Genomic DNA, 23,930 nt, shown 5'->3' on the forward strand with positions numbered 1-23,930 from the left:
TAAAATATATAAAAATGCTTGCAACGATGAAGGAAGCATTAAAGTGAAAGGGAATGTGAGGCCAAGCACAAATTATAATACTCTAAATTACAGAATGAAAATGGATGGAGATTATATATGGCCATAAATCAAGATAAATCTGTTATTCAGAAAATCAATAGTCCTTTATTTTAGATTTATAGAATAGCTATTACTAAATATCTCTGCACAATAAATCAGAAGAGATAGGGCAGAGAGAAAACATTTCACTATCTCCTTAATTGTGTTCAATTTTAAATTCCTGTTTTAGTAGTTTATGGTAAAAAGCCGTGTCATCATGCTTAAAAATTGTTACTGATTCTGTCTTAGTTTTGATAAACTTCCTTGGCAGAAAAGTACCACTGCTCCAGAAGTGGATTACTCTCGGTTCAGCTTGGTTCGGGCGAACTTGTAGTGGTGGTGGCGGGAGGCTCCGGCCACCTACTGGCTCTACCAGTTTGCTCATTGCGCACAAGCGAACCGGTAGTGCCAGCATTTGCAACCCATCTCTGCACCGCGCCCTCTAATTTTTGCATATTTACTAATACAATTTAGGAGAACTGAATATGCAACTGTTGAAAGAGGACAGCAAAACAGCACAATGGCTAAGCCACAATTAGCCTATCAATGTAATAAGGCTCCTAAGTTGGACTGTTGTATTAGAAAGTTTAAACTGAGCTGAGTGATCCTGCAAACAGAACTAAGATATCAGAACAGGATAAAAGTAAAATGAAAGGAGACATTTTTTTCAAAGATGTGGTGGTGCTGTTTACTATATCTGCTTTTTCCACAGACCAATGAAAAGCACTTCAGATATTGCATAGTAAATATATTTTGTTAAAATATTCATGACTGGGAGAGACATGGGAACAAGGTCAGCCAATGAATAGGCATAGCAACTATGTCAGCTTAAACTGGGAGCTTAAACAGATCTGAGTCTGTGCAGAGAATTGAAACAGAAACTTAAGCAGTCTGCTCCTTTGAAAAGTAACAAGCAGTCTGTCTGGGCTTGTCTTCTAAAATGAAACTAGCTGCTTGTGTTTGCCCGTAACTCTCCTGCCTTGTGTTTACTTGGAAGAACCACCTGTTGGTATTGTACATTTATTCATCTATTCTTATGTATATGAAAAAGTTAATGAATCCAGTTGAATCAGTTATCTGTATGTGCTTTCTAGATTTAAATTTTGCAACAAACTCTGACATATTTTATATTTCTGAAGCCCTCTAAAGCTGCTTGTTATAATTAGAAACAACGATGGATAAAAACAGTATACTATTCACATATTGCAATAACACTTTCAGGTCTAAACTATTACTTGTCTTTTGCCCTCCTTTTCAATATATGAAATGATTCACAAAGGATATATTCAAAAAAGATTAATTTTTGTACTATATACAAATGTATGCAGGTAGAGCCCTGAAGTGAAAATAGAAGCTGCAGACATGCTTATTTCTCTGCTCTACGTTGAGCGCCTATATTCTCCAACCAGTTGTCTAGGTCGAGAAGGCATTATTTGGATTATGGGGATTAATCAAACACTTTGGTATAACACATCAGGCGCGGGTAGACCTTTACAAGGTAAAACAGCAAGACAAATTTACAGTAGGTCTCAGCTAAAGAACCACGTTTATTATAGCGCAAACTTTTATGAATCTTCCAGGAACTCCTGTAATGTCAGATTTTTGCTTTGGATCCAATTCATGTTAAGCCTTCTTGATGTAGAGCTGAGCAATATTTGCATAAAATTGACTTACACAAAGGACTTTTCATTTGTTCAGTTGGTATAACAGCTGTCCAAAGCTTGCTCCCATTCACTATTTTGGGCTAGGAATTAGCTGTGGCTGAATACTGATAGGTAGTAACACAACTGGATCTTTACCTGTTTTTAAAGAAAAGCACTAGTATGACAACCATTCCCCTTTGGTTTTGCAACATTTTGCCACATAAAGAATTCACCAGTTAAAGTACTCTGAAAGGATAGTTATCAGTGGAATTCACATATTGTTCAGACTTGTTAAGTTTTGGCAGCTTTCAGGTGGAATTAGTAGCTGGATGATCCTGCCATTTCATGCTTCAAGGTATTTGGTAGAAACTCATGAGCAAAGCCAAAGGAGAAAGGCATGCCTACAAGAAGTCATACAAATGTAGCAGAGGAATAAGGTCAATTTATTCTGTATAATTTCAAACAGCTGACAAAAGTAATAACTCTCTTAAGTCTCTACTACACGTATTATGAACATTGTAGCAAATTTCTAAAACATTTGTGTGTACTTTTAATGCCATAAACGAAATTGATTTTCCTAAGTGCAGACCACAATTTTGAGAACTGAAACTGCAATAGGAATTAATTTCCATTGGGGGAACATGTGTATGGCTGCAGTAACCAAAAGCAATCAAAGCTTTTCTGAAGCTTACCTGAAACCATCTACTTTAGTGCATCTACTTGCAGATGTATAGACTACAAATGTGATTATTAGTCCAATACCAAGACTATTCTAAGGAGATACAACTTGGTATAAACACTACTAGACAATCCAGAGTCCACATGTTGCCCCAGACCATGTAAAGATGGCACTACTGAAATTTGGCAGCAAACAAATTAATATTCAAGGATATTTCTTTTTTTTTTTTTGTTCCCAAAGATAAAAAGTGTGTGTTAAACTGAGGTGTAACAGACTTATTTTTTTCCCTTCTCCCAAAAGCTGAACATTTTCAGTTGTGTCTCCAGACACACTCCCTATGTCCTTCAGGAAATAAAGTTTTGGAAAAAAGAAAATGATGCCATCTGCAGTCTCAAAGAGTGCTTGTATGTTAAGTTTGCTTCGTAGATTTGAATAATTTTGGATTATTCAAAAAAAAAAATGCCCCAATGTACTGCTTAGTATAGTGTGTGAATAATCATCTTGCAGTGAAAAACCTAGTATGGTGGCTTTAATTGCGAATAGTCAGCAGATATTAAAACCGTAAGATTGATACTGCAATTCTTACTTGGAATAAAAAGGTATTTGGTTTCTGGTGCGCTACTTTAAAGCTTTATGGGTCATGGAATTATGTCAAGCAACTAATGATATTAGTGGGAAACCGATTTACAAGCTAGGGGAAGCCTATATCATATTTCATGAAGCAGCCATGAAATAAAACAAGTCTTGAGGTGACTCTTGGGATATGGCAGAATTCTGCACTTCCCCTAAAAGCCTGCACATTCTATGTATACCTTTGTAGTTTACTCTTTTCCCTAGATGTTTAAAGAAGCAACAAACACTTCAAAGCTTTCATTTTAGTCTTTTTATTAAAAATTCTAAATAGTCTTTAAAAAACAAAAACAAAATGCTTAATCAATGCTATGGTAACCATTTGTACATGCACAGTTAAGGTGCTAAAAACAAAATAAAATTGAGTAGGACACTGGCTTATAGTACATGAGGAATCAAATCTACAAGGAGTTTAGTGCAAGTTGAATTGTTAGCATTGGAGATCAGGTACCACGCTGGTGTATTCAAATCTATCTCTTATACTCAAATCACAATTTCAGATGAAGGTAGTAAACCTGATTTTTTATAGAAACATTAACAATGCCGCTCCCCTTCACGAAATAACACCATTGATTAGAAGTACTAATTTGGGAAGATTTTTCCTAAAAGAAATTATATATATATTAAAAAAAACCTTTCCTGTTTGAAAACAGAGGAAGTAAACAATCTTTTCTTTTATCTGCTACTTCGTTTTGGTTTTTCTGCACTGGCAAAAAGTAGCTTATATGATATCCATCAAGTCATTTAATACAAATTACAACATTAAATACAGGTGTTTTGTGCTAAGGCTGAACTATTTTTTTTTCTAGAACACTTATCTTCTCTGCCTAACTATGCCAGATCTGACAGAAACTGGCTTAATTACTAAATTGTTCAATATTCTATATTTGTTATAGTTGCAACATACCTGCATCAGTGACATAATCAAATCAAAATTGGGGAATGGACAAATGATGCTTCTCAGCAAGGGGAACAAATGGGAGCCCAGATGCCATTCTACTAAAACTAGTTTATGTATCATTTTAAGACAATTTTCTTTATATATAAAGAGCCACAAGAGTGATCTGCATAATGTATTCAAAATTGGACATAGATTTTACATAACATCATTCCAAGGATGCTTGTCCCAGTCAGTTAAAAAAAACTCAAAGTAACAAGCTAATGCTAAATATAGCCTAATTTTTTTTGCTTAGTGTCACTTTGCAAAAGAGAAAAACAAATTCTTTGTAAAACCAAAGATTAAGTCTATTGCGATTACCCAAAATAAAATAAAATAAAAAAGCCTCCTGCTAACAATAAACTCTCAAACTGTTTGGTTTATGGTGACAGCATTGCTAACACAGGACATGAGAAAGTAAATTGAAGAATTGGTCTAAACAATCTATTTCCACAGCTCCTGAGTGGGGAGGAAAAAATAGATGCTTTGGGACTAGCAGTTTCATGTATGCAAGATGGAGCCCAAAGTGGCAGGAATGCCTTGGAATTTCTAGAGCCACTTGGATTCTTTTATTAATATTCTTTAAAAAGTACTTGAGATTGCAAATTAGTTTTTATTCATTGATATAAATATAGACTGAATTAAGCTCAAAATTTTATATTTTGGCCACATCAATCCCAATGAAAAACACATTCTAGTTTTGAGAAATTGTACAGATCAACTGCATGATCACAATATATATGATTTTCTGCGCACTGTCTGATTTATAGCATTTTATAGAAATGCCATGTAAATGTTTTATCCAGCACTACTTAAATATGGCTAACTGAAGTAAAATAGTTCTTGTAGGCTAGAGGGGTCAGGCAAGCTGCCTAAGGAGGTAGGCAGTATGATGCAAAAAGTGATTTTGAAAACTGCCTGCCTCATTGAACAATGAAGGTGGAAAAATATTAGTTTACAGGCACTTGCCCCAATTTCAACAGTTGAGAAGTGGAGATATCCCCAGTTTTTTAAGAAGCAGCATTAGTTGGCATATAAATCTCAGATTTTAAAAGGTAGGTATCTTAACAGGCAATTAATGGAAAAAAAGAATGTGGCAATTTTTTTGTTTGCTTGCAAGCGGCTTTGATATATATAGCTATGGGAACTCTTTTGGCTCCATTCTGCCTTACATTAATAGAAAAAGGCAGCTGATGTGTAAGCTTTGATTAGAATGCAGAAGCAAACTACGTCGCTATTTTCTAGGACACATTTTTGTCTGAGTGAGTTAAATCTATGGGAATCCATGCTGTCTCAAATTGTAAAGACATTAAGAAAAAAATATTTTACATCTTTTAAAATTTCCTAAAATTCTAGATATTTTCCCCTACCAGAGATTTTTACTTTTGTCTTATTTTGAATTACGTAGTTTGGGGACTACTGTATGCCAAGAACAAAGAAAAAAACATTGCCGGATATTTAATAATTGTGCTGCCTTAAGAGTTAAATCAGATGTTTGTTGCACTGATTGAATCATGTATAGTGTAGATGTGGGTGTGTATGTGTGGGTGTGTATGTATGTGTATATATATTTTAATTATATTAAAAAAAACAAATTGTGCAAAAATCCAAGCAGATTCTGGACTCAAGGTTTAACTTTTCTTTCTCCAATTCTAAGTGTCTCACTTCTCTGAAGTTGGTACAAGTGACCTTTGTTATCTACAATTGATTAGTTATGGTTGGTAAATATAGATCAGATTTTATTATTTGCAAAAGGATTGGATAGCTTTGATCCTTGATACCTTATTCTATTTGGAAGATTTCCAGAGTATTTTTTTAAATGGAGGGAGATATTTAAGTGTGCACAAAATGATGGTGGACTTTGCTCATGAACAAAGCACACTTCTTCAAAGTCTTATGCACAATTCTGTTATCAATGGCTGTTAGACTGGAATAGAACCATCACAAATAACAAGGGCTACCTACATTATATTTACATTTTATGGAAAACTACCTTGATATTAATATCTCTTGAAATGCAAATACTGCAAATTTTGCTAGAACAGGAACAGAGAAAAATCTTTGCTTACCATGGTTTGGATGCTGTTCAGGCTTCCTCATATTTATATTCTCATAATTAACATTAGCTTGATCCCAATTGATTTAAAGTACCTAATCAAGTTACAAAGCTGCTGATCTGGCACCTCACAATTTATAAATTAGAATTTAAAATAATACTAAGCCTAATTCTTATAGCTCCAAAGTATTTCAGCATCGGTTACTTTTCTTGATGAACGAAGAATGAAATGGTTTGTCATTAAATTCAGATACTTAGCATATTTGTTCTCCATTGTATATATATAAAGTTGATATAAGGGAGGGCGCATTTTAAGAAAAAGAAGCAGAACAATCATTTTCCAGCCGTAGTATTAGAGCAATAGATGAGGTAGATTTAAACACACACAAGTGCTTCCTTAACTCATGCCAATAGCTGCCTTAGAAAAATCAAGTTCACTGTCCAAGACAAGCATGGGCAATGTTTTAATTAAGAACTGTAGGTTTGCATATTTAAATTGCTCATGTGCATATCATTCATAAGTGTGAATGAATACAAAACTATAGCTGGTTTACACTGCATTAAGAACTCATTGTTTGTACTTTTAACTTGGAGGTTAAACCCGTTCTATTTAACTGGTCTTATTGTCTTGTACAATATATTTTGACTTGCATCTTCAAATGAGAAAAATCCCTATTCTGGAATTATACTCTCACTGCTGTTAATCTTGAATTGGTCCCTAAATATCAAAGAACTTTGAAATAATAAATTGAAAGCTAGTGCTTCGCAATTGGGCAGTTGAATTAAAAAAGCTTCTTACAATATGTACACTGAAGGGTTTGGCTGCATTTGTTCTTCTGGTTTCCATATGCATATCTTGAGTTTGGAACTGAAAATGATCTAATTCAACATTTTCTCCTCAATGGCTATCTGCAGGGCTCAGCAAATATTCTTCATAAACAAGATAAATTCAAAGTACTTATTATTATTATATAGATCTTGCCCTTCATTTCTCAAACAAATATCTCAGATTCTTTGAAAGAGGCCATTAACTCTTTCCTCCCAAAATATCCTAGAATAGATATAGGAAGAACCGTTCAAGGCACTGATGCTGAAAGAATTGAAGCATGTGGGAATTTTCATAATATTCCTAAAGGCTACATTAATTGCTATATTAAGAAATCAATTTCTATCCTATTCAATGAAAATGCTGAAGGTGTTGAATTCAGTTTGATAATTAAGAACCAACTTCACTTTTCTTTTCTTTTAAAACTAGTAGTAAATTGGAATATTTCTACCAAAACACAAACTATACAAGAAATTTTACACTAAATGTTGATAAACTCCCTCCCTCTCCACCAAGACCAGAATTTAACTTAGGAGCCAACAATATTAAGACTTTTGCTACCCCCCCCCCCCTTTTGTTCTATTTCCAGTGCATTCACTAATAATCTCTGATGCCCTCTATACAGCTTTTAATATGCAGCCTACATTCTGTGCCACTGGAGAATAACTAACTAGTTTATTATTTTATTAGAATGGAAAAAAGCAAAACAGATATCTCCCTCCACAAAAAAGCCAATCCAGTCTTCTACTTTGAGAAACTTTTCATAGAGCCCTTGTAGTATGACACTTATAGATGCATAGGGATTTTTAGAAAAGATGGGGAAAACATCAACAAATAATTATAGTAGCTAATCTTAAATGCATCCACCATTAACTTGTAGACTTGATCAACAACAGACTTGCTTAGAGGCAATCTTCCTAAGAAATCTTGAGCTACAGGAAAAAGGTACTGACCGAACTGGGTGCCATTCTGGCTGATAAGAGGAGTAAAAGCTGATATATTATTTTGATAAGAAATGGATGCTGTTCATTTAAAAATAAGTGTGAGATGGGAAAAGAAGTGCAGATCAAGCGCTGGTCCCATCCTCTTCAATAACTCGGTTCATGCTGGTGCCATGAGTTATGTGAGTTACTGGATTTCCACTGAGGTCTCTGGTGCTACTGTGACGTGACTGATCATTGAGCCGATGGGAACTGCTATGCCTGGAGTGGTCAGTCAATCGGGACATACTGCCATGAGGTAGTCGATCTTCAATTCCACGGTAACTGCAGGGGGTATATCTAATTCATAAAGACTTATCTGTTTTAGTAATACAGACACAAATACCTTGAAAATATTCAAATAATCTCCCAAATATATAAATTAGATAAGCAAAACTTAGATGCACTGCAGTTTAATCCAAACATTTTCATTTGTAATATTATCAGTTTTCAGTTGTAATTCCACTTTTAAGCATACATATTATATATTCACAGAGGGACAGGTTTACCATGGATAATCTGACTATAAGAAACTTGTTGGCTGGGGCCAAATACTTATTTAGCTCACTGTTCTGATTTTACAATCATCTGTCAGGTGTGTCATATAAGCCCATAATAAGAATATAAGGGCAGCAGTTTTTCCTGCTTTCTAACAAACGAATGCTAACCTTACTCTGAATATAGCATAGCCATGAGAACTGATGATCACTGATAACCAGTGACGTGCGGTGAGGTTTATGGCTGGTGAGGCACTGACACAGTGGTGGTTTTCAAACATTTTTAGACTTGTAGACTTCAACTCCCAGAATTTCACAGCCAGGCATGCTCAGTTCCGATTTAAAACGACAGCATTTATTTTTCTCCTTTGCGAAATAAGTTTCCCTTTTTCATTTTCTTTTTCTTCTCCCTTCCCCTCCTTCCCTCTCTCCCTTCCTCCCCCTTTCTCAAACACACACACACACACATTGGATTGGACTATCTCTCCTACCCCCTTCCCTCTCTCACTCACTCTCAAACAAACACACACACCCAAAAGTTGGATTGGAAATCTTTTCCAGTGGTTTGAAAGCAGCTCCTCTGCCACCCCCCCCCCCATTCCCCTGCTGCCTTCCCCAAACACCTCCACCATTGCAAATGCAGCCTGCTGTCTGGGTGGGAAAAGCCTGGAATGCAATAAAGCCCACCCACTCACCTCCTGCTGGCAGGCTGGGGTGAGAGGAGAGGCAGAGAAGCAGGAGGGGAGCCAATCCGAGCCTTCCAAAAGAAAGAGGCTGGGGGAAAGTGTGTGTGCTACAGCATGGCTCTTTGACTGGCTTCCGTGGATGACTCTGCTTAACTGTTTAAAAAAAGCCTCTAAAAAAGCACCCTCTACTATGAGGCAGGAGAACTGCGTGCCTCACCTATGTCAGGAATTTTTAGGCTTTTAACCCTTGCTTAACTCTGCTCGAGTGATCATAAAATGCCTAGTCAGACTAGATGAGGCATGCAGTTCTCCTGCCTCATAGTAGAGGGCGCTTTTTTAGAGGCTTTTTTTAACAGTTAAGCAGAGTCATCCACGGTGAGGCAGCAACTAGCTCAGCTTTTTCCTTTTACATTTTTTTTCTTTTCATGAGAGTGGTGAGGCTGTGCTTATTCAAATAAATCTGAATGCCTGCTCAAAGAACTCTTTTCTCTTCTAGAAAACTGGAAGAATGGATGTCAGAGAAACTTCATAGGCAAAATGTTCCAAAGCATGAGTGTCATAACAGGAAATGAGGATCTGGATTCTCATGGGAATATAACTGACATCTTTTTGCATGCATGCATGAACAAGGAAAATGCTACTTTGAGGAGATTGTCCCTAAGGTGCTCTGGAGCCAAGTCATATGGAGCTTTAACAGCCAAACCAGCACTTTGAATTAGATCAGAAGCATATTGGCAGCTGCTGCAGTAATCCCAAGAAACTGGTATAAAACCTAGATAGTAGCACTTACCTGCTAGCAGCCTGGTCACTGTATTTTGTACCAATTAAACCTTTTGAATCATTTTCAAAGACTGTCTCGTATAAATCATGTTATAATAATCTAATTCTATGGTGACTAGCACATGACTCTGTTGTCAGAGCAGCTTGATCCAAATAAGACAAATTGGTGCACCAATTTTAGCTGAGTGAATAACTTTCTGCTCATGCATTCCACCTATGATAACCAGCTCCTTTAGAAGGGCTTTAGAAGTATCAACTCTATCTTTGTTTCTATCATTCCAAAGATAGAATTAAAATTATTACTATGTCTCCATTCTGGGGTACAATGTAAAGTTGAGAATCATCCATATATTGAGAGACTAACAGGTGACCTCTTCCAGCAACTTATAGATGTTAAAAAGAAGAGTAGGGAGAGAAGGGCCATATAGTAACCCATGCTACAGCACATACCAGGTCAACAGCTCATTCCCCAGCAATACTGACTGGAACTACCTACTGTGATAAAAAAATGAATCCTCAACCCTCAACCATTATAGACAGTCCAATAAGATACCATGACCAGTCTGATAGAACTAAGAGAGCCTCCTTTAAGGTTCCAACACAGGTGATTTACCAGAGTAAACAATGCTCTGTTATTTGCCTGGGTCTCAGCCTATCTGAAACTCTAAATATTCATTTCCTCTAGGCCCTTTGCAGTAACCAAAAGACAGGATGATAGTTCACAATATGGTTAGTTTGGGAAATGGCTTTTTCAAAATACATTAATGACAGCTATTTAATTAACAGCCCATATTTTCTCTACCTGGGTGCCCTCCAGAACTGTAGAATTCAATCTGTAATTCCAGAATTTTCTGCATGAATTATGCTGGAAGGCATTCTACTGCTGTATTATTAAATCTGGAATTAGTTTATATTTAATAACCAACTGGGTAGGATATATATATATAATGTGCACTCTGGAATGGTTATAAAATGCTCTAAACATGATTGCCTTCATTAATTAGCTATATATCCCTGAAAATATTACAAATGGAATTGCTAAGAATTACAGCATTTGACTTCCTAATTTGTACTGAATTTCTCTAAATGTGGAGATCTTGTAACAGAAGCTCAACCAAAAACTGACTTTCTCAAATCATGTCCTCTAGATATGTTGCAGACATTCACAATGAACTTACATTAGAGAAAGGCAACTTAAGCCTAGAAAACAACTTGCTAAATTTTATTTCAAATTAGCATAGAGTAGGTAGAAGAAAGAATAACTGCATACAATTGTTATCATTAGGAACCTTGACTCAATCATTTCCCTTGAATTCATACTGCCCTGGCTTTGATAAGAATTTTTTACACTCTGCTTATGTATTTACAGGATAATATTTTAATGTCCTCACCTGCCATCTCGTGACCTATGCAAGCTGCCATGGTAGCTACTGACTTTGCTATGCACACTGCCTGCTTTGCTTCGTTGGTCATCCATCATAGCCAATTGTGTAGAGGAGGCATGCGTAGAAGTCCCTTGGGTGGAAGTCCCTCTGGATTTGCGAATTATGGGTGTATTTGGATCTCTCAAGAGAGACTGAGCAAAGTCAGGTTCCTGAAGTACTTGTCGACTCTCATTAACAACCCTGGTAAATATAAATCAGTTTAACACAAAATGATAAATGGAAACAGCAGCATGTAGAAGAAGCCAGGCAACAAAAAGCTCTGACTATACTGCATGAATTCAGAAGTGCATATTTCTGTTACATCTACTGTATATCATTTAAAATGAAGGCAATGTATGACAGACAGGTTGAAAGTGGTTAAAAATTACCACTACAATTACAACAACTGCATTGTATCATTCCCAGAATATTGCAACCACCAAACAGATATAAGCTGTTATGTCCTTGGGCACAATTTGGTCATGCCACATGGCTGCTGTATACTAGCTGCCATCTAAGCAATATAATAAGCTTTGGGGAGGCATGGTATTATGGGGCCTTTAATTGTACCTTGCAAATTGGTCCTGGGAAGTAATGCAGATACTTAATATTAACATTATTACAAAGCCAGCATATTGCCCCCAACAATTTGGGTCCTCGTTTTACCAACCTTGGAAGGATGGAAGGCTGAGTCAACCTCAAGTACATTAGGATTGAACTCCAGATTGTGGGCAGAGTTAGCCTGCAATATTGCATTCAGTACTGCAATACTGCACCACCATAGTTTTATTGCCCATGTTATTAACATTTATAGTTCATAAAATTGACAAGGAAAGTCACCTTCAGCTTTGGAATGCAATGTCATCAGTATATGGCAACCTGACACTTTTTTTACCCATAAATCCAAAACAGATGATTTTGGAACTAAGGAGGGGAAACAAGTTCAGGAACTAAAATCAATGGAAAATGTATTTCCCAGGCATAAGGATTCAACTAATGGGGTAGAGTTGCATACCTCCTAAAATCAAGTTTATAGTTAGAAGGTGTTTCTGGCTTCATTTTTAATTCTGAAAGCACAAGTAGTGGAAGGGCGAGGTATGACATTTATGGACTTTGGCTTAACATATCAACTAGAAAAGGCAGATTTGGCTTCTCATATATTTCAACCTTCCCCACCTTCCAAGTATATGGATTTCAACTCACTCTTTTTTCCTGCGCCCATGAAAAAAGCTGGCCCATTCAAAGCAAGTCTTTTTACTTCCAACCCAAAAGACTGATGGGATTCCTACTATGAGGGCCATCAAATATTTCATAAGGAAGAGGATCAGGTCCGGTCGACTCATCTGGGTAACCTATAAAAAAGAGGCAAGTGTAACAAGCAGAGAAAGGGCTGCCGATATAATTCTAGGTATTAATTCATTTAAAAATAATTACTATAGACCCAAGTGTACCCAAACTTTATTATCCAAAGCTGCTTATCGGAAAGTCCTTCTTATCCAGATGTAGATAAATCACTTTAAGTCAATTTAAATGTCCCTGTTGTGATTGGGTAAAAGTTTCATGTATCACTATCCAAAGAAAACCCTATATACAACTTCATCCCTAGAACCCCTGCCTAAGACATGTAAGAAAAAGGGCTGTTTTCTTGAAATATTGTTCCCAATACCTTCATTTTTAATTTGTACAATTAATTTAGTAATCACTGCTGGATTGAGAATGATATTAAATTAGTGAGGAAAAGGCAGTTGTTCATATGTTCTACAAAAAGGTCTACATGGATAACTTATTTGCAAGCTTCTCATTTTTATTAGTTATTTTTGTGCTTGAGCAATATTTCGTAAATATATTTCCTCTTCTTGAAGAAGAGGGAGCTGGATTGCCTGCATGTAGAAATCTGGAGGTTTTTTCAAACTTCCAGCTTTCTCAACACTGTCCGAACCTCTTATGGTTCCAGGGCAATGTGATATTGAAGATATTAGAGAAGGGCATCAAGAAATGGTTAGTCAGTGTAGTGACTATTGAACTTTGTTGACATGATGGAATAGAAACTCATCTAAAAATGCAGTGCTATAGTTTGACCTCTATTTCTGTAATTGGTATTGTACAGTGTACAGAGACATACATTTTGTGTAGCCATTAAAAGCTAGGGTGGTTTGTTGGATTTTTGATTTCTCAAATTTCAAATTGTAGCTGCTTCCTTTAGCTCCTTTATCAATAATTTAAATGACATAATAGAACAGACCAGATGGTGAGAGAAAGTGAACAACTATAATATGAGATTCTTAAAATATTTATCCCTGAAGAATAACTCTACATATAAAAAAAGAATGTCTTTGGAGTCAAATAGTCCCTAATTTAGACTGTGATGCTTCATATCAAGAGAAAAATAATCTGCTAGACTAGGTAGCTTAATTCTTAATATAAAAAGTAAAGCACAAGACAAACATTTACATGAAGCTATGGATGAGATCATCCATCACCATGGAGAGAGGTATCATCTGCATGTAATATACCTTTCTGTCCCTGGTGACTTAAAAAACACTATTGATGTTCTATTCCAATGACTGGAGGCTGTGGGGATGAAGAACAACAGATTTCAGCGAAACCCTGGCAAAACTGAGTGGCTCTTGGTATTTGTACCCTCTAGCTCAGGGATTATGCCTCTTTGGACTCTATAGGATTCACTTGTCAGGCTCAGTCCAAGAATAACATAGAACAATCCAGCCAAAGTTCAGTTCTTTATTTCTTTATACTCACTAGACGGAATTTAGCCAGATTAAACCTTATCCCATCCCCTGACAGATTCTAGGGAGTGGATATCCTAATTCTCTTCCTCTGCCTCCTATCAAGCTCTATGGTTGTATGGCCTCTTGTCTCATCCCTCTCCTTGGAATGTGCTATCCCTCCTTCCTGAGAAATTGCTATTTCCCTGTAGTCCATCACAACGCTATCCCTCCGTAGGCACCTTTCTTCCCAGCACTGTCCCAAACAGACCCAGTAGGCAATTTGGAACAAGAAGGGCTTCTGCAAGCTTCATGTTGTTTGCTAATCGTGCCTATTGCTGGACCTGTACACTCTGCTTACAGTCACTTAGGCCCTGATCACCCCTCAAATGGATTACTAGAATCTCCTCTACATGGAGTTGCTGGTGGATAGCATCCAGAAGATTCAGCTGATGCAGAATGCAGTGGCACAGGCAATTATGTCTGCCCCTTAGAACAGCACATTACATTCCTGCTCTTTGAGTGGCATTGGTTGCCAGTTTACTTCTGGGTTCAATTCAAGGTGATGTTTTTTACCTTTAAAGACTTTCAGGGCAGGGGGCTGGGTTATTTGAGGGATCACTTTCTTCCAGTTATATCTACCTATTTCATCAGGTCCGCAGAACAGATATGCTGTGGAACCCATCTGTGAAAGTGTTTCAATCTGGCAGGACCCAAGAGACATGCCTTTTTTTTGCCATGGCATCCACCCTGTAAAACATCATCCCACATAAGGTGAGACTGGCTCCATTATCTTATTGTTAATAATACTGTTGACATCTTTTAATTGCAGTTTTTGATTTTTATTATTGTTTTTATTGAAAGCTGCCTATTGTCATTTCATTGTGATATGATTATATTAATGTCCTAAATTTAAAAAATCCTCAGGATCATCATTTACTTATATGCTATTCCGCATAGTTAAAAGGAGTATGCCCAAGAACTACTCTAGTGATGGGAAACATAAAATAGACCAATACAATCTACATTTCAAGCAAGACATAGATACTGGGTTTCTAAGTACTATCCTAAGCCATAGTGTGGTTTGTTTGGTTTTGGCCTGGAGTTCTAGTCCCACCTTAGGCATGAAAGCCAGTTGGGTGATTTTGGGCCAACCACTCTCTTTCAGCCCAACACACCTCACAGGCTTGTTGTGGGGAAAATATGAGGAGAAAGAAGGAGCTGTCTTGAGTTATTTATAAAAATAAAGGAAGAATATTAAATAGATAGATAGTTAGATAGATGATAGATAGATAGATAAATAGATGATAGATAAATAGATAGATGAAACAATGTGCCATTGTTTCCAAGTACCAGCAACCACATAGATTACTATTGCTTGAATATAATTTCTTTAGATATTATCAAAAGTATTTTTGACACATTTTTTTCTCAAATTTCAGCCACAAAAGACTATACTACAGTATCATTATATTCAATTTATTACATTGGAATACCAAACTAGAAGAGGAGGTTGACATGTTTTATGCTCAAGATTAATGTAACAGTGAAAGAAAATGCAAATAAAATATGCTATTTATGATTGGAGACTGGAATGCCAAAGTTGGAAATCTATTACACATGACTCTTTTTTCAAATACGACTTAGTGAGATACACACAAAAGAAAGCACTATTATTCCAGAATCTTATTTACCATCTCATAACAGCAGTTTATCAGCTTAAAAGAAAAGGCATTTAATAGCAAAGCAATTGCAATTCATTCTTCTGAATAAACTCTATTCAAGATACTATAATAAAGATTGCTTCTGTTCAATAAACCATTCACTCCATTTCATACTGGTGTGTATTTCCCCCAACTACCCAACAGTCACTTGGCATGTTCAGTATGTACTTCTGATCATTTTTCATGTTTGGCAAGTGCTTAGATGTCTATCTTTACACTGTAAACCTACAGAAAAGTACTGTGTGCAATTATATAAGGACATGCTTGGTGCCTAGTGTATTTCAATTATTTTAATATCCCCTTTTCTTAACTGAAGGACTTTTTATTTCAGGGCATTTAAAATAATAAAAATATATTTTTTAAAAATATACCAAATGATTCCATTTTCTCTGAAGATCATAAAAATTCACATTTATGTTCAAATCTCAATTTCAATTTTCAGTTTATAAAACTGGATTTCTTCTGAGTCATATTTCTAGTCAGCTAATTATGCCAGGTAGCATGTTTTTACTTGATAAATATATTGCAGGAGACTGGTATCAAAAGTTATAGAAAAAATAACTTTCTGCCTTGAGGGGCACAAAAGGAATTGACCATAAAGAAATGATTTAAGAGATAGGCTCACTTACCTGATAAGGGCAGGGTATGTGATATTCCTTGCACCTTTCTTGAATCCATGTTGTCTCCCACACACTTCGGTAAGCTTGTTCATAGAAATAACAGCCAATGACAACCAAGAGTGGCACAAGATACAGTACACTGAAGACGCCAATCCGAATCATAAATTTCACCAACTTGTCCTGGTTTTCCTTCTCTAAGGGAATTTCAATACGAACCCGATTTAAAGAAATGATGCCAGCAAGTAACAAAGAAACTCCAACCACCACATACAGGCAGAGAGGAGCAAGAACAAAGTATCTCAAGGCATCTACATCATAAAGGCCAACAAAACACACGCCACTGATGTTATCACCTTCTATTTTATTCATAGCTAGGAGAATGATGGTAAGGGTTCCAGGGATGCCCCATGCACTAGCATGGAAGAGAAGGGCTTTCTTCTCAATGGCTTCACTACCCCATTTTGGGACAGCTGCCAAAAACCAAGTAATGGTAAGAATCACCCACCAAACGCTCCCAGCCATGGTAAAGAAATACAGTACCATGAAAAGCATGGTGCATGCTTTATTGTGAGAGCCCTGTGTCACTGTGGAAGCCTTGTAAGTGGCAGGGCCGGAGGCATTGCAGGCAACCCGGTCCTCTAGCAAAAAGCCAATGAAGAAAATGAGGGACACCATCATGTAACAAACAGCATAGAAGATTATGGGTCTTTCTGGATAGCGAAATCTTGTGACATCAATCAGGAAAGTCAAGAAAGTGAACAAGGTAGCGGAAAGGCAGACAATGGAGATCACACCAATGAAGTATCGTGCGAAAGAAAGTTCTTCTTGTCTAAAGTACATATTTGGACAAGGAGGGGAGCAGTCCCGTACCCGCAGGAATGTGTAGCCCAGATCAGGGTCTATTTTCAGTTCTCGGGGGCACCAAAAACCATAGTCTCTTTGCACTTCCACTGTTGCTTTTTCTGTTGGGTCCCCAATTACATTGAGGTCAATGGGGCGAGGGTAAGGCTCATCACAGTCTGGGAACCTAGAAAGCAAGACCAAAGGACTTGTAATAATTTTTAAATATAAGAAAGTATTTCTGCCTGTTCTTTAAAAAATAATTGATTTGATGGAATAGTCTAAAAAGAAATTAAATTAAATTATAGGATTCTATGCATAGAAAACTAATTCTTATACAAATTTTAGATTAATAATTTCATATATTCAACTGTCAATGCCAGCTTCTTTTCAGAGGCTTATATCTGAAGATTTCATATTAAATATGATAGTCAACTGCCTTTATCCTATAAATAATCAAAGATATTTTTTTAGCTAACCAAGAAAAACAATCAATCAATTAACCAACCATCTTAAAACATTTAAATGAATAATGGAAAAATGCTACTGTTTTGTGTGTACATTTTTGTGGCCAGGTAAGGCTTTGGCATTTGCCATGTCTATGGCAGCTTTCATTGTCTTCAATTTTAGAGTGCAAACGCTTCAAAAACAAATCTGGAATGCCTTGCCTTACACAATCTGCATCACAGGGTCCTTCAGCAAAACACATTGTTATTAAAAGTCAGCATAATGTATAAAATATCTGAAATACTAATACATCCAATTATATCTAACCAAGATATATTTCTCCTAATTAAGCATATAAATAGCACAGATGTATTCCTATACTTCTGCTCCTGTATTTTGCATTAATTTATTGCATTTTTTTCAGTTTTGTCTTAGTACTTATACAACATCTTTCAACTCTACTAAATATTCTACCCCATAGTTTTCAGACTTTAATTCTGAAATCTAATAACTGGACTGCAATAGTTTGTAAGCATGATTTCCCTCAGTGATTTGTACTGTGGAAGTTACATATTCCTTTTCACTGAAATAAAGGCCAATGTAATTGGTTTCAAGTTTATATTTGACTTCTATCTGTCACTTTCAAAAGCCAGAAGAGGCTTCTATACAAGTGGTACTCGTATGTAGAAGCTACTTTCAGTTTTGACAAAGGCAGCCTAGCAGTGCCCTTCGAAAGCATTCACCAGAGTTTGTAATAAGTTCTCTAAAGAAACTGTGCTTAGGATGGGCTGGAAAACATGGCAAAGCCATTTTTCTAACTCCATGATTGATTAAAAACTAATGTATTTATTTATTTATTTTTTATTTATTTATATTTGGTGCTTCTAGACCGCCCCCTCTCCCAGAAGGGACTCGGGGCGGTGTACAGTCCATAGAGAATATCACAAAATACAATAAAAAAGTGAAATATGTACAGTTTGGAGGAGGTTAAAATGCAATTAAAAGAACTGTACAAAGCTAATATAAATATAAGTTTTAAATCCCTAAAACAGACACAACAAATTAAAAAACCCCTAAGATAGCCAGATAATAATACATTTGCCAGGAGGGACAGATTGTAATTATGCCAGGCCTGCTAATCGGAACAGGTGAGTCTTCAATTTTTGCCGGAAGGAGCGGAGGTCAGAAGTGGTTCTAATGTCGGGGGGGAGGTCATTCCAGAGGGTTGGGCCCATCACAGAGAAGGCCCTACTCCTTGGTGTCGCCCGTTGGCATTGCCTAGTGGACGGCACCAGGAGAAGTCCCTCCCTGTGTGAGCGAATTGGCCGCAGGGATGTATGTGGGAGGATGCGATCCCGCAAGTAACTAGGTCATGTAAAACTTTTCAAGTTTGAAAATATAGATTTGAATATATATATAGAACAGGAAGCTCACAACTGGTTTTATACCCAAGAAAATATCACAGGTGTATGACATGTTGTCTGAAAATACATTACATAGTAGGTGATTTTAATGTAATAATAATTTTAAGTAGTAATTTTAATAACACAAATCTTGAGGATTCACTCACCTGTTGCATTCCATGTCTTCAGGCCAAGAGACACCAAACATCTCCATGAGTTTTGAACATTCATTATATGCTCGTTGACAAATTCTGCGACATGGGAGGGTGACTCTACCATATTCCATGCAAACAGGAGCATAGAGAGCACATAGGAATGGTCGAAAGTCTCGGGAACAATCAAGGTTAACCATAGGATGAAATGGCTATGAAAAAGAAGTAAAAGTAAGTGGTTCTGGGCCAATATTTCAACAACCAAATTCTATATTGTATACTCTGATTTCTCAGAATCCTTACACAGCTTTGCGAAAACAGGTAAAATAATATACCACATTTTTCGGACTATAAGATGCACCTAAATTTACAGGAGCAAAAGAAAACAAAATTTTTTGGCCTCCGTGCGTCACATTTTTTGCCCTCTCCGTCCCCCTGAAGCACTCTGCATGCAAAAATGCACCTGCTTTTTGTCTGCAGAGTGCTTCTAGGGGCCTGGGAGGACTCAAATAGGTATGTATTTGTGTTACCTATTTCCCTGGCTCAACTGATAAGGAAGTGAGCCTGTGGTTTAGTGGTTAAGACTCCTGCCTAAGATATAATACAGCCCAGGTTCAAATCCCAGTAAGGGTATGGCTAGCTGATGAGAGCTAATTAGCTCGAAATAGATCTATACTAGTCTCCCTTTATTTATTTATCAGTACAAATACAACACAAATATAAAAAGGCAACATTAAAAATAAAAATATGGTTTTCTGCCTGCATGGTCTTCTGTGATGAGCCGAAGGACAGAAAGAGGGAGTAGTGACCTTCCTCCCATATTTAGGCATATCAGGGGTTGTAACACAAATACATACCTATTTCCCTGGCTCAACTGATAAGGAAGTGAGCCTGTGGCTTAGTGGTTAAGACTCCTGCCTAAGATATAATACGGCCCAGGTTCAAATCCCAGTAAGGGTATGGCTAGCTGATGAGAGCTAATTAGCTTGAAATAGATGTATACTAGTCTCCCTTTATTTATTTATCAGTACAAATACAACACAAATATAAAAAGGCAACATTAAAAATAAAAATATGGTTTTCTGCCTGCATGGTCTTCTGTGATGAGCCGAAGGACAGAAAGAGGGAGTAGTGACCTTCCTCCCATATTTAGGCATACCAGGGGTTGTAACACAAATACATACCTATTTCCCTGGCTCAACTGATAAGGAAGTGAACCTGTGGCTTAGTGGTTAAGACTCCTGCCTAAGATATAATACGGCCCAGGTTCAAATCCCAGTAAGGGTATGGCTAGCTGATGAGAGCTAATTAGCTCGAAATAGATGTATACTAGTCTCCCTTTATTTATTTATCAGTACAAATACAACACAAATATATATATATATATATATATATATATATATATATATATATATGTATATGTATATGTATATGTATATGTATATGTATATGTATATGTATATGTATATGTATATGTATATGTATATGTATGTATGTATATATATATATATATATATATATATATATATATATATATATATATATATATATATATATATATATATATATAATCAACCTTACACGGGAAAAGACCCGAATACAACAAAACCAGCATGTATGTATGTATATGTATATGTATATATGTATATGTATATGTTTATATATATATATATATATAATTATAATTATAATTATAATAATCAGTACAACATACACACAAAAACACACACACACACATCCAGAATTCACATTCAGGTTAAGAATTCTTTAGAAAACGGATACAAATATTAAATGTTTAATATTTAATATTACATAGAGAACTTAGAGAAAAGACATGGGGAAAAGTAAAAGAAAATCAAGGCAATAATACTCTGTTGAATATTGCTTGAAAAACAAATATGATACAACTGCAAACATAGATGAAGAAAATATTGTACTGATAGTGGATTAGAATATTGACTGAAATGACTAACAAAAAAACCCATTTGGTGATGCTTGAACAAATAATTCCCTGTTAGTTTGGTCATTTCAGAATTTTTGAGGATGTAATAACATGTATGGTATCTAGAATTATTTGGAGGAAAGATGCAAATCAGATGCAGGCAGTATCTCAATTTCATATCCCAATATTATTATACAATGTCTAGACAAAGACGCACTGGAAGACAAGCTGTCAGCACTCCCAATGACAGCCAATATTCCCAGTGAATATTATTAGAGTAATGCAAATTCTGAATAAGTAACTACCTATATGCAGAAAGTAATTTTATCAGTCTCCTACTCCTTCAGTACTTTAAATGCAAGATTTCAGAAAAGGATTAATTCAATGACCAGATTTTAACTTGAAGCCAGAAGCAATATATTATGAACTAAAATTTCATAAATTATTACAAATAGAGAATCCTTACAAAACCAGCATGGGGTTGACAAGTTTAATGGGGGAGATGATCAACAATATGAAATACTAGAAGATAAGGAAGAGAAAGAAAAGGAATGTTTTAATAATACCTTTAGCTTGAAATTTAAAAATATATATCATGCAAAGAAAAGCATATATACTGTATAAAAGCAGCTAGCAGCAAAAGGCTGCTTCTAATAAGAGGGAAAAGGGAGCTTTATTCAAATAGTTTTTCTCTTTAAATTTTTAATTAGTATGCTTCATTATAATCAGTGTCAAGATAGAGTTTATCTACCTCTTCTACTTTTTTAATAAAAATGAATTGCATTTTAATAGGATTCTTGCCTATGCTTATATTTATTTTAAACAGATTAGAGGGAATATTCATATTGTGAATCCAGTAGCATGATATTCTACTTCCTTTACCCTTCCTCTAAGAGATAAAATGACAAAATATAGCCCAAAAAATACAACCTCCCACATTTCTTTAGATCACAATCAATTATATAATGTACACAATATAAATTTATTCACATTTCTTATGGATAATTCCTCTTGAATGCATGGCAACTGCTCATGCCTAGGCAAGCAAAATTTCTCTCCTCCCTCCTTTCAACTGCATGTATTCTGAATTTCAGTTGGAAGTTTCTTTGCAAAATGAGAAACAGAAACTCAGTTTAACACTTGTTTTACTGTTGATCACCGCCTTTGATATGAACAATTTAATCCAAATAAAGAAACAGAAAACATAAACGAGTTTATAACTTGGAAAAAGTTATTTTCTACTAACCAATTACTGAATTTTAAAACCTTAAAGTCTTCCTCCTTTATTTACATTCAAATTAATAAGATTTGCATGTTCTATTCACAATCTGCCCCCTCCCCCTTTCAGTGTTCCATACCTATTACCATGGGAACATTGCATTTATAGGATTTCAAGCGTACCACAGGCCAAGCTTAGTCTGAAGTGTGAAAAGGGTAGAGTCAAAGGGTATAATTTGGCTCGTGGGAATCAGAACACTAACCTTTGTCACACCACAAAAGGCTGGTAACCATAGGAACAGTTATCAAAGAAAAAGGGTCTTGCTAATATACTCAGAGATACCTTATATAGGGGAGGCAAAGATACCATGAAATATGCAATCATGGCAAATACCCAAATATTTTGTACTCTGATTTATCGGGGAGTTATGCTGGAATAATAATTCGAAAACCCTGCATCTTCACTGAACAGGTCTGCATGCTATGAAATAGCAAAGCTGCCCCTGAAATCTATGGCAATACTTAACACTAAGTCCAGATATAACTACATTTTTTCTGCCATTCCAATAACTCATATGTTGGAGCTTTAAAGGGATTAATAACTAAGGAAAATGTAGATAGGGCTTTTATCATAATATTAAAGCTTTTCACTGTAGTTTTAGATAATTTAAAAGTCCTCCACTGAAACTCTCACATTTTCACATTTCCATTGTAATAGGGAAAGTTTTGGTATTTAGGAACATTCTGGATGCATATGTAAAGCTTAAAAAAAGCAATAGAAAAGTATATCTCCATTTCTTAATAGTTTGCTGTTGAAATTCAGCTGTTAGTTACATAGAGAATTTGAACTGAAATAATATAATTTTTTGGGAGGATGTTTGTGGCGGACTCTGTTGGGCTACTTAAAATTGCAGTGCACATTTCTCATGATTTCAATAAAATAATTATATTCTTATTCAGCGCTCCTACATTTTGAATTGGGCATCTGGAAAGCCGGCAGCCCAGGTTCAAGATCCGAGCACCACGTGATGGGCTGAGCTTCCATTCTCGCTCCAGCTCCTGCCAACCTAGCAGTCTGAAAGCATGCAAATACGAGTAAATAAATAGGTACCACTTTGGTAGGAAGGTAACAGTGCTCCATGACATTATGCTGGCCACTTGACCATGAAAGTATCTTTGGACTGTGCTGGCTCAATGGTCTTGACACACCACCCCCTAGAGTCTGCAACGACTAGTAGAATACAATCTGCAGGGACTTTTTAAAAAAACATTTTGAATTAATTCTAATACTAAGAAATTTAACTCATTGATTTTAAAACAAAGCGAACATTTAAATATAAAATTGCTTCAAAATATAGCTATTATGGAAATAAAATCTTCATATTTTATTTACCATCTTCCATTCAGCTTGCTGAGGGAGATGGAAGGTGGAATAACAAGATATCTCAAGGGCATTGAGTTCTGGAAGCTGATAATAGCATAAGATAAGCAAAAACTATGAGAAATGATTGAGGAAGGAACCAACTGTTCCAGAAATAATAAAAATACCCAAAAACCCAAGCAGCAACAGAAGCAAAGCAACTGTATAACCAATTAACACACATTCCTAATAAAGGCAATATGC

General features: G+C 36.0%; 1 protein-coding gene across 8 annotated transcripts in view; it reads right to left on the bottom strand.

The window, feature by feature from the left end:
• Positions 1-3,289: 3,289 nt before the first annotated feature.
• Positions 3,290-23,930, bottom strand: part of FZD3 (frizzled class receptor 3) — a 32,325-nt gene continuing 11,684 nt past the window's right edge. For 4 of the 8 annotated variants that reach the window (XM_081944302.1, XM_081944304.1, XM_081944303.1 and 1 more), the window contains 5 exons: positions 19,162-19,358; positions 16,314-17,331; positions 12,441-12,589; positions 11,205-11,438; positions 3,290-8,150 (listed from right to left, as the gene is read on the bottom strand). In XM_081944302.1, coding sequence (XP_081800428.1) covers positions 7,937-8,150; positions 11,205-11,438; positions 12,441-12,589; positions 16,314-17,331; positions 19,162-19,358 — 1,812 coding nt within the window. In that variant the 3' untranslated portion in view covers positions 3,290-7,936. Of the gene's footprint in view, positions 8,151-11,204; positions 11,439-12,440; positions 12,590-14,602; positions 14,711-16,313; positions 17,332-19,161; positions 19,359-23,930 lie in introns of those variants that run through there. The other 4 variants (XM_081944306.1, XM_081944308.1, XM_081944309.1 and 1 more) reach the window with 4 other exon arrangements.

Source organism: Natrix helvetica (genome assembly GCF_964273705.1).
Source record: "Natrix helvetica genome assembly, chromosome: 2".
NCBI classification, from domain to species: domain Eukaryota; kingdom Metazoa; phylum Chordata; class Lepidosauria; order Squamata; family Natricidae; genus Natrix; species Natrix helvetica.